Consider the following 12,178-nt stretch of genomic DNA (forward strand, 5'->3'; position numbering starts at 1 on the left):
GTGCTGTATAGTTGTGGTGTAGAGTGTAGAGTTGTGGTGTAGAGTTGTGGTGTAGAGTTATGCAGTAGATTTGTGGTGTAGAGTTGTGGTGTATAGTTATGCAGTAGAGCTGTGTTGTAGAGTTGTGGTGTAGAGTTGTGCAGTAGAGTTGTGGTGTAGAGTTGTGCTGTTGAGTTGTGTTGTAGAGTTGTGGTGTAGAGTTGTGCAGTAGAGTTGTGGTGTAGAGTTGTGGTGTATAGATATGCAGTAGAGTTGTGCAGTAGAGTTGTGGTGTATAGTTATGCAGTAGAGCTGTGGTGTAGAGTTGTGGTGTAGAGTTGTGCAGTAGAGTTGTGGTGTAGAGTTGTGCTGTTGAGTTGTGCAGTAGAGTTGTGGTGTAGAGTTGTGCAGTAGAGTTGTGGTGTAGAGTTGTGGTGTATAGTTATGCAGTAGAGCTGTGGTGTAGAGTTGTGGTGTAGAGTTGTGCAGTAGAGTTGTGGTGTAGAGTTGTGCTGTTGAGTTGTGTTGTAGAGTTGTGGTGTAGAGTTGTGCAGTAGAGTTGTGCTGTTGAGTTGTGGTGTAGAGTTGTGCTATAGAGTTGTGGTGTAGAGTTGTGGTGTAGAGTTGTGCAGTAGAGTTGTGGTGTAGAGTTGTGGTGTAGAGTTGTGCAGTAGAGTTGTGCTGTTGAGTTGTGGTGTAGAGTTGTGCTATAGAGTTGTGGTGTAGAGTTGTGCTGTATAGTTGTGGTGTAGAGTGTAGAGTTGTGGTGTAGAGTTGTGGTGTAGAGTTATGCAGTAGAGTTGTGGTGTAGAGTTGTGGTGTATAGTTATGCAGTAGAGCTGTGGTGTAGAGTTGTGGTGTAGAGTTGTGCAGTAGAGTTGTGGTGTAGAGTTGTGCTGTTGAGTTGTGTTGTAGAGTTGTGGTGTAGAGTTGTGCAGTAGAGTTGTGGTGTAGAGTTGTGGTGTATAGATATGCAGTAGAGTTGTGCAGTAGAGTTGTGCAGTAGAGTTGTGCAGTAGAGTTGTGTTGTATAGTTGTCCAGTCATTTATTTTATACATTTGCAATTTGAATAAACAATACGTCTCACATATTTCAACAGGACATCTTGATTTAATATTTATTATGAATTTCTTCAATAACCAGTGAAGCTTGAGTGATCAAGAATATTGCAATATATATCCACAGTATTCCTGCGCCCCATGACGCTTTGCGCAAATTATGGGTGTAACTTCCGTTAAACTGTAAACAATCAGTGAAAGACTAGCTCTATGGATGCAATAATATATATATATATATATATTTAAACCGTGTAGGATGACATATATTATTCTACTCATCCTTCAACCATTGAACATTAAAAGGACATTTAAAAGTGTAAAAGCATCAACAAGGTACCTTCAACAGACCTTGAATAATCTCTGAAAAAGCATATTTCCACAGCAAAATCGGTCGGTTAAATATCACTGTGGTAATCTGTATTATTATGTAACATACGTTGCCTTAATAATAAAAAAAAATGTTTTACTTCAGCATTGCGTGATACTATTTCAAAGTGATTTCATTCATTTTGACAGATAATAAATTGTATTTACCTGTGAAACCAAACCTGGAAAGAGATGTGAGGATTTGGGGAGGATTCCAGTGAATTATTAATGATATACATCGTACATTAAATCGGGAGAACAGACCACAAATGTGCAGTATATGTTGACCTTTATCATACTATTACAGCGAAATTCAAAAGGAAAAAAGAAAATAATCATGAGGAAAAGAATGCAGAGCTCTTACTATAGATATTCTTGTTATAACATGTCACGTTAAAATACCAAGTGTTATGTTATTCTCATGTTATTCTTAGATAAAACATGAAAGAAAACTGACAGCTCATTAAGTCAAACTGACGGATCAGCTTTATTTGTAGGGCAACCTTATGATTTGAAATGATTCGTTTCAGTCTTTTTTAATGGAAGTTCCCCAAACCGGAAGTGCCGCCCATAATTCAAAACGCAGTAAACTTTTTCCTTTAATTCCTTCATCCTCATTTTCTTCCCTCACATTATAATAGTGTGTAGCTGAAGACAGGAGGAATGGAAACAAGGAAGCACAAATAATATACGAGAAGCACTTCAGGTGATATTAGTGAGTGAAGTTCGCCATCTACTGTTCAGAAGCATGAAGAGCATCTGGAGCCTGTGTGTGTGTGTGTGTGTGTGTGTGTGTGTGTGTGTGTGTGTGTGTGTGTGTGTGTGTGTGTGTGTGTGAGAGAGAGATTTGATTTTTAAACAAACAATTTTATTCCATAAAATCAATTTCAAAAAATCCTACACTATACACCTCAAATAAACAAAAGAGAAAAAGATAAATCCCCTTCCATCACAGCACGGAAAATGTTTTTGTAGCACCACTGCATTTCAAAAAATGTCATATCATTCATTAATTTATAATGCTTAAAGTCAACAACAATTCGAGATTTAACATAGGCTTTAAATAGACACATAATATCTTGGCCAAGTCTATTCTCGATTCTATTTTTCCTGCTTATATAGATTGCAAGTTTTGCTTGACCAATCACAAAGTTGATCATCTGCCATTTTACTCTTTGCTTTTGGCTATACCCTGCCCCCAAAATAAAAGCATTATGCGTGAACTTTTCTTTAAATTTTGAAAACACTTGACTCAGTAAAACTAAAAGTGATTTCCCACATGGAAAGAAACTATATGGGGATATATGCGCATATATGAAACCTATATGCAGTTTATATGCACATATATGCTACATATATACAGAATATATGCACATATATGCTAACATATATGCTGCATATATGCGTATATATGGCACATATAGGCAAAACTGAGGTGCATATATGTGCATACACAGGCCATATAGGTCTCCTGTATTGCTTCTTTATATCCACATATAAGCCCTATATGTGCATACATGTCTCCTAGCTCATAGCAGGATCTGGTCATTTTTTAGCTCATACCTCACTTTGGCAACTGTCATACATGATGCCTAGCTCATATTTTCTATTATCAAGGCAATAAGAACTAAATAAAAAAAGAAATTATGCAAGAACTGTATGTGCAAACATGTGAAATTGGTATCACATGTAATTGGCATGTTATGGAATTTAATTATGGCAATTAAGTGAGAGGAGATGGAAAGCTATGGGAAAGCCATTTACAAGGTCAATTCTTTCTTGTATGAAGATAGTGGAAAAGAAGGAAATAACAAAATGGTTTGTCGTTTTTTTATTTTGTCAATCAAGCCCTTTTTCCAATTTCAGGTCACTTCCAGATTCACATTACAGCTCATAGGCCTACACATCCACACATTCACCGTTACATCCGCCAAATGCAATGCAAAATGCAATGTTTTCTGTATTGTCTTAATGCAGTTCCTAGATGAATATGGCTGAAAGGTCATTACAGTCTAAATGTAGCAACAACAAAAAAAAAGAACATAGAACATACATTCAAGTAATCATCATCATCATCATCATCATCCCATCTATCTGAGCATTTCACTGTGGTTAATGAATTTGAAGACAAGCATATATTTTAGTCTGTAAAGTTTTAAAAAAATCGAAAAGCCCAAAGATCTGTATCTCTGCTAAATGAATTTAATATGTTTGCGATGCCATTTATCTTTTCTTTTCATTTCTTTTCTTTTCTTTTCTTTTTGTCCAAATTATTGTTGTTCCCTTTCAAGGGAACTCGAGCTGCGTTGAGACGCGGTGGGAACGCTCTGCATGATTGCGTCGTGAAGCACGTGTATAATCAGTCCAATGGAAGAGCGAGACGTCATAGGCGGTGACGTCATAGACCAGGAAGCTATAAAGCACACCAGAAAACAGACCGCGACAGCTTCTGTTGCCTTCAGCAAGCGATCTGTGTATTCTGTCCTTGTCATATTTATTGTTGTCTGTCAAGTTGCAATATATATATATTATGGCGAAAGAGAGCAAGCAGCTTTTGTGTTGTTCCCTGCCCACGTTATATCACGGGTGGGGACACACACATCAGCTTTTTGTTACTATTTGGGAGTGGAGCATGCTACAGTCAGTTCTCGAGGGGGCTGACTGTGAGCATTGCGAGAAACTGTCCGTGAGGACGCTCCGCTCCCGCCGGGCGTTCTTCGAGGAGGACGGTTCGGTTCGCGCTCCCCGCGCGGGTCCCGCTGTTGCCGATGCACGGCGGCGACTCGCATTTTGGGGTTCGCAAACGGATCTGACAGCGGGGGTTGGGACGGGCTCTGCCCTATCTCAGCTTTCACCTGCCAGATCCAGTGCTGGCGATTTCCAGTTCCGAGGAATTGGTATCGTTAGTGTTTTGTTTAGAAAAAGAGAACAAAACAAATAAAGATATTAAGAAAAGGCAGATGTTTGAGTTTTCAATAAATGAATAAATAAGTCAGCTCATAACTCTGTTGAATAAAAAGGAGCTTTAAAAGGAGGTTTTTCTAGTGCTGTTGCTAGTTAAATATTTTCTGGCCAGCTGAACTTTATGAGAGTGAAAATAAGATTTATTAGATGAAATAAATCTAAAAACAGAAAAACTCTGTATCTCAGCCTCCTCGTCGGGGACTGCCGTTTTTCCCTATCTCCACACCACACTGAGGTGTCAAGATCGTGGAATAAGTCGGTTTCTATTTTATGTGTTTAATGCCCTACGTCTAACTATAGTATGCTATGGGCATTAAGTATCATGGTATGACAGTGCCTCGGGTTAAAGAGACGCTTGCTAGCTTTCTCTCTCCCGAGTCGGCGTCATAATTTTTAACCCCGACGTTACCCACCAGCCATCTAAATAAAAAAATTTTATTAGGCAACGCTGGTGGGTAAATTATAAAGACATGGATGAATGTGAGGTTGTCAGCACTGGCGCTATTCGAGAATTGCGTCGTGCAAAAACAGATAAACTACACTGGGGAGGGACGGTTTCGAGAAATCGTTTCTCCTCTGCGTCCTCTGGGTGGCGACTCTCCCGCCGGGCGTTCTTCGAGGAGGACGGTTCGGTTCGCGCTCCCCGCGCGGGTCCCGCTGTTGCCGATGCACGGCGGCGACTCGCATTTTGGGGTTCGCAAACGGATCTGACAGCGGGGGTTGGGACGGGCTCTGCCCTATCTCAGCTTTCACCTGCCAGATCCAGTGCTGGCGATTTCCAGTTATATTATAAAGACATGGATGAATGTGAGGTTGTCAGCACTGGCGCTATTCGAGAATTGCGTCGTGCAAAAACAGATAAACTACACTGGGGAGGGACGGTTTCGAGAAATCGTTTCTCCTCTGCGTCCTCTGGGTGGCGACTCTCCCGCCGGGCGTTCTTCGAGGAGGACGGTTCGGTTCGCGCTCCCCGCGTCCTCTGGGTGGCGACTCTCTGAGGAGGGTCGCAGCACGGCCAGTTCGGTTGTTTTCCTGCTGGTGGCCACGGACTGATATATATATATATATATATATATATATATATATATATATACGTTTTTCTGATTTGAAAGTAAAGAAAAATAAGATAAAATTATGTCTGTTCTTCTGGATGCTCCGCTTTCAAAAAACTAAGAATAAACCGTTCAGCGGCGTTCCAGAGGTTTCTTCCTCACCAATCTATGTTCCTGAGATTGCTGGGCGGAGCAGTCTCAGTCTACTAAGCTCCTCGCAGCACAGCGAGCATCGCCATTTGGGCTCCTCCACAATCAAAGGGGACTTGGGTGGCGGTAGCAGTCTAGCCAGTTAGAGATATGCAAGATCTGAGGACTATTTTATCTCTAAAAAAGCTTGGACAATAGGAAGCCCTGATGCCGAGGCTATCAGGCTTCTAAAGGGTGGTCCCCTCCGGGGTAGGGATGGTTTTTGAGAAAATCGTTTCTCCTCGGCGCCCTCTGGGGTGCGACTCTCTGAGGAGGGTCGCAGCGCTGCCAGTTCGGTTTTCCTGCCGGTTCGCCTTTCAGGACACCAAGGTGTCAGTGTCCCCAAACGATCCTCCGAGGGGGGTCGTAGAGCAGTCAATTCGGTTTCCCTGCCGGTTCGCCGTTTCAGGGTGCCGAGGTGCCTGCTTTTTCCAATGATCCTCCGAGGAGGGTCATTGGAACTAAGTTATTTAAAGGGACGCAAGATCTGAGGACTGTCATCTCTAATAAAGCTTCTGAGGGCTCCTCAGGGGCAGGGACGGTTTTGAGAAATCGTTTCTCCTCGGCGCCCTCTGGGGTGCGACTCTCTGAGGAGGGTCGCAGCGCTGCCAGTTCGGTTGTTCCCTGCCGGTTCGCCGTTCAGGGCACCGAGGTGTCAGCGTCCCCATACGATCCTCCGAGGAGGGTCGTAGAACGGTCAGTTCGGTTGTTCCCTGCCGGTTCGCCGCTTCAGGGCACCGTACTGACTGTTCAACCAAATCCAGAGGCCAGTCTTGAGAGACTGGTTCCCCTAGTAGAATTTCTGGCAGCGTGGAAACTACTGCCACATATTTCTCGGTGGGCCCTGCACACTATAGAAAAGGGTTCAGAATTCGGTCCCCACTGTGGTGGACCCCGAGCAGGCTTTGGTTATGGAGCAGGAAGTACTGACACTTCTGCAAAAGGAGCTGTAGAAGGGGTTCCTCCTCCCGGCAGACAGTCAGGGTTTTACTGCCATTACTTCATTGTTCCGAAAGAGGATGAGGGGTTGCGTCCTACTCTAGACCTGCGTCAATTAAACAGCATATTATGCTTACGCTAAATATGATTGTGTCACAGATTCAGTCCGAGGACTGGTTTGTCACAATAGAGTTAAAGGACGCTTACTTATCTATCCATCCTCATCACAGGAGGTTCCTGAGGTTTGCTTTCAGGGGCGAAGCATACTAGTATCGGGTTCTTCCATTCGGCCTAGGTTATCACCCCACACCTTTTACAATATGCGTGGATGCAGCTCTGGCTCCTCTGAGATTCCAGGGCATTCGCGTATTAAATTATATCGACGATTGGTTGATTTTTAGCTCAGTCCGAGCTTTTGGCAGTTCAACATCGAGATGTCGTTCTGTCCCACATAAGGAGGTTGGGGTTGCGGCTCAACACCAAAAAGAGTGTACTCCTCCCAGCTCAGAGGACCACTTTCTAGGTGTATTATGGGATTCGACAACAATGCAAGCACGTCTGTCTCCTGCACATATTTCTGCGATTCTCACAGCCGTAAAGAATGTAAAACTAGGTCAGTCACTCACTGCAAACAGTCTCTGAGACTGTTGGGGCTCATGGTAGTTGCGTCTAACGTAGTTACTTTTGGCCTTCTGTACATGAGACCCCTGCAGTGGTGGCTCGGGACCAAGGGGTTTTCTCCGAGGGGAAATCCGTTTTCGCATGATCAAGGTCACGCGGCTATGCCTTCGTGCCTCGGTCATGTGGAAGAACCTAGGTTCCTCGCCCAGGCCCAGTGTTGGGGGCTTCTTGTCGACGCATATCGCTATCGACGGATGTTTCCCTCACAAGTCGGGGGTAATCATGAGTGGTTGGTCGGCGAAGGGTCCGGACAACACACTGATGGTCTCGTATATCAGAGCAGATATCCTGTTGAGGCAGGGGCTGTGGCCCGGGGAATGGAGACTTCACCCCGAGGTGGTGGAGCTTCTTAGGGAGAACTTCGGTCAAACTACAAGTCGACCTTTCGCATCGCTTGTACAATGCATTGCCCTTGTGTTTCTCCCTCACGCATCCAGCTCCGCTTGGACTGGATGTAATGTAATAGGTGTGGTTGCCACTACACCTATACGCTTTTCCCGATATCTTTGCTCCTGGGAGTTCTGGAGTTGTGGATACTGTGGGCTCGGCCTCTGAGGGGGCCCAGCTCATAGATTCAGGTTTCTCGACCGAGGTCGTGGAGACCATACTCCAGTCTAGAGCTCCCTCCACGAGAAGACTAATATGCTGTTCTCTGCCTGGTGCAGAGAACGCCTTCTGAATCTCGTTTCTGCCCTTTTGGTACAGTACTTGATTTCTGTAATGAATGTTTCTTTGCTGGGCTATCTCTGAGGAGAGATCCTTAATTTCGTCTTCTCCGTGGTACATGAGGCTGAGGCCTGCACGTACTTGGATTTGCACCTGGTTGGTGGTAGTATTTCTTCACCCCAGATCGGGTTGTATTTCTAGGTCCCTACTAAATGTGCGGGTCATTTGTGCTCCAGACCTTCTGTCCTCCACCTTTAATACCCCAGATCAGGAAAATCTTAAATCTGTTATGCCCTGTCCGGGCTTTGGATGCTTAGGTCCACAGAGCTGCTCAGTGGCGTATATCAGAACAATTATTTGTCTGCTTCGGGTAACCTAAGATAGGTTGCCCTGCATCTAAACAGATAATGAGCAAGTGGGTAGTTGAGGCTATCTCACTTGCTTATGAAGCGGCCGGACAGCGTTCACCTGTGGCTGTTCAGGCCCATTCTACTAGGAGAATGGCTGCCTCTAGGCTTTAATTTCGGGTGTTTCCCTTCAGGATATTTGTAATGCGGCAGGCTGGTCCTCACCTCATACATTTGTCAGATTTTATGACCTACACCTCTCCACTCCCGGGGCTAGGTTGCTTGCTTCTAGTGTGCGCAAGGACTTCACACAGAATGGGCATTTATCTTATGGCGTAGTGGGTATGGGGTTCCCACCGCGTCTCAACGCAGCTCGAGTTCCCTTGAAAGGGAACGTCTCAGGTTACGTATGTAACCCTGGTTCCCTGAGAGGGAACGAGACGCTGCGTTCTCCCGCCATACTTCCTGCATGCCCTGATCGACTTGCTTCAGGCTTTTTCAGAAGCTGTCGCGGTCTGTTTTCTGGTGTGCTTTATAGCTTCCTGGTCTATGACGTCACCGCCTATGACGTCTCGCTCTTCCATTGGACTGATTATACACGTGCTTCACGACGCAATCGCGCAGAGCGTTCCCACCGCGTCTCAACGCAGCGTCTCGTTCCCTCTCAGGGAACCAGGGTTACATACGTAACCTGAGACGTTTCAAGTTATACTCATCAAATGTGAAAATGTGTAAAAGAAATGTGTCAAGAACTTGATATCAAACTCTGTAATTTTGAAAATTAAAAAAAAAAAAACTCCACTCTGCTGCTACCATGGCTGCTACAGCGCCGCGTAGTTGATGAGTCATGACGTCACCCGCCTGACGTTTGACGATTCGCGCCGAAAGATATCGGCTGGGAGTGAAAATGGCGATGGAGCGTTGGAGATCTGCTATGTCCTACTTATCATCAATCATAAGTATTCCTAATTTTAATATTTATTAGCAGGGTTTTTTCTGGAGATAGATATTGCGGTGGCAGAGAAGTATAAACTTAGAAATTGTATGGGCTGAAAGTTTAACACGTGTTTGGCAAAATAAATGCTATGTTGTTAGCTGGTAGTGTGGGTGCTCATATAGCCGTTGATAAGATTCAAATTAGAATTATATTTATTTGTCTCTTTCTGGAGGAATTCGTAGAGGGTTCACAAAAGTCATGGCCTAGAGAATACAGTTCATGAGTACACACACTTCTCTGCCTTCAACGGCTCAAGAAGGCAATCGGCTCTAGAAAAAAAACCTGGGGAATTTGAATTTGGGAGAAATATATATATATGTTTTAATTGCGTTCACAAACAGGTTTCCTCTGCAGAGCCTTATGAATGGGCTTTGGAGGGTTGTAGCTTGCGTTCACAGCTGCAGGAAATGTCTTTCGAAGAGTAACGTTAGAGTTGCTGGGTGCTATTTTGATTTAGTGATTGTAATTGTTTTTTTTTTTTATATATAACCTCTTTCTAGAAATCCCTCAAATGAAAAGTGACCTCGCCATTATTGCTCAAAAGGTAAGTTCCTCTGTTTTTCATTGCTTTTTAAAATTGTTTCTCAAGCAGATCTGTAGAGACTTGTGATGTTGGGCTGATTGATAGTGTTAATTATTTGATGTATTTGCACTTTAATTTATTGAAGAGAATAACTATATTTTTCTTCTATGAACAAGACTGGAAGGAGTCCTGTGGAGGATCTAGATTCCCCCTTCTCGACTTTTGGAGAAGTGCAACCGGTGAGTAACCCCCTTTAATTTGTCTTTATTTATTTAGTTTACTTGTTACTCAAACAGAGCTATATGGATTTTTATGATGTTTGGCTGATTACTTTTGCATGTAACTTTAATTTGTTGACATGTTTGATGTTTTCCAAGCCCCCCCTGTAAATAAGAATCTATAGTGGCTTGCTTGGATGAATAAAAATTGTTGTGGAGTTTTACTAAGTTTCTTTCTTCTCTAAGACTCCAGAGAGGAGACCGAGCCATTTAAAGAGAGTCCCATGGTGACTGAGTGCTTTCGAGAGACACCACAGGTGTGTGTAACCCTTTTATACCTCAGATTTTTCTGTACTTATTTTACTTAAGGCTCCAACTGAGCTATAGGGATTTTTATGTTGGGATAGTTAGTGGTAATATGTAATTTACTTGCCCCATATGCATAAAATTGTTGAAGTTTTACAATTGTTGAGTTTAACAATGTTTTTCTTCTCTAACAAGACTGCAGCAACAGCTGAGACATCAGCGAAAACACAGGTGAGTAACATTATTTAGTAAGGATGGGTATAAACTGTGTGTTTGTAGGAGCCAATTAGTGTTATACGAGACAATCATCCTTTCCTCCTGCACCCCTTCGCTCCTCTCCACCCACTGTCTTTTCTCCTTCCCTACTCTCCATCCAACCTCCTCCTCTCTATTATTATATTATTATTATTATTAACTATTGGGAAGCTAAAAATAAGAATCAATATGAAACATAAAAACCTTTCTAAAAGTTGCCAATAAATTAATATTGTGATGTGAAATTATTTTTCAGATTGAAGTTATAAAGGGCTCTGGGGTGTTTTGCCAGGCCTTGCCACCTCTGCTACTGCCATGGTGTGGAATCTGCTGCTGGGCACCTTTTGATTTGGAGACTTTGCTAAAAAGCAACCTGAATGGTACAAAACAACATGTTCCTAATCTCTTCTGTCCTTGCAAAAAAAAAAAAACAAGTCAGTCATATTCTGTGGAATAAATTATGTTTGTGTGCGGGCATACCATTGCTTTTTTACTTGCCATTTTTGTATTTCCTTGCACCTCAAATAAAAGTGATGTGTATATAAAAAATAATCTCTTGTTTTCACCACCTTCATTTTACCCCCCTTTCATAATAATTTTGAAATATTACTTTAAGGTGGAAAGCCAACCAGAGGGGATGGGGAGCAGCTGGTCGCCCTTGACCAAATTAAAAAGGCAGCCATTATTGGTGAGTAAATGCATAATGCGTTGAGAAGGGAAAACAAAACTTTTAAGACTTTATAAGTTCACTACTTTAACCATAGCCTACTTGTATCAATGTTTATTAGGTATCAATGGAGACTGTATTAGATAGGGCACCCATTATTGTTACTGTATCTGCTTGTAACCTATATTACTAATTCATTGCTTGCTCATTTCTTGATCCTACCTTTCCTTTTCTAAAGCCACATTTCTGAATTTTTCCTATCCATGAATTTTCTCTGCTTTGGATGCACATGATTGACCGTGTGACTGTTAACAATGCAGTCCCCATGACGGACGTGCATATGAAAGAACGATGCCGCTAGAAAAAAGGGGGGGTGATGTTTCCAATCAGAATTTCTTTCAGATTTAGCAGAATCCAATCAGAATCTTCCAATTGACGTGTTTACATGACGCATTTTTTATTATGATCAGCCCTTTATCCAAAATATGTGTCCAATCGCAGCTGTACTGTAAGCACTTTGGGTTCCTGATGAAGCACTATATTATTATTATTATACTGTCTTATTATTTTTGTCTTCTCTAGATGCTACATTGAAGAAGTGGCCGACAGCCAGCTGAGGACAGATAGGCACATCTATCAATTCGAAGCTCACAGAGCTGAGAAGATCAACAAGATAAATTGGGGTTTTTTCTGTTCATTTTATTTTTTTATTTTTGTTCTTGTAATATTTGATTGTTCTTAAGTAAATAAATAATTAAAATTTTTACATCTTGGGCTATTATTTATGTTGCCTAGTAGCTATGGATTTTAATAATAATACTAATATATAGGTAACATATAGCTGCATATATGCACCTATATAGGTACATATATGCACATATATATATGCACCTATATAGGTACATATATGCAGCTATATATGCACCTATATAGGTACATATATGCACCTATATAGGTACCTATATAGGTA

At 42.4% G+C, this 12,178-nt stretch overlaps 1 protein-coding gene across 3 annotated transcripts; it reads left to right on the forward strand.

Annotated features, from left to right (window-relative positions):
• Window positions 1-9,681: 9,681 nt before the first annotated feature.
• On the forward strand, window positions 9,682-11,885 carry LOC143738104 (uncharacterized). Of its 3 annotated transcripts, XM_077230023.1 has the most exons (7): window positions 9,689-9,783; window positions 9,939-10,001; window positions 10,227-10,297; window positions 10,482-10,517; window positions 10,798-10,921; window positions 11,158-11,229; window positions 11,791-11,885. In XM_077230023.1, exons 3-7 carry the CDS (start codon window positions 10,265-10,267, stop codon window positions 11,823-11,825), a joined length of 300 nt encoding a protein of 99 aa, XP_077086138.1. In that variant the 5' UTR covers window positions 9,689-9,783; window positions 9,939-10,001; window positions 10,227-10,264; the 3' UTR covers window positions 11,826-11,885. The 3 variants fall into 3 exon arrangements, with proteins under 3 accessions (XP_077086137.1, XP_077086138.1, XP_077086136.1); XM_077230022.1 differs by lacking the exon at window positions 10,227-10,297 and having other exon boundaries at window positions 9,682-9,783; XM_077230021.1 differs by lacking the exon at window positions 9,689-9,783 and having other exon boundaries at window positions 9,803-10,001.
• Window positions 11,886-12,178: the final 293 nt, after the last annotated feature.

Source organism: Siphateles boraxobius, unplaced genomic scaffold, assembly GCF_051911475.1.
Source record: "Siphateles boraxobius isolate OS27281-9 unplaced genomic scaffold, OSU_SipBor_1 138, whole genome shotgun sequence".
In the NCBI taxonomy this organism is placed as follows: domain Eukaryota; kingdom Metazoa; phylum Chordata; class Actinopteri; order Cypriniformes; family Leuciscidae; genus Siphateles; species Siphateles boraxobius.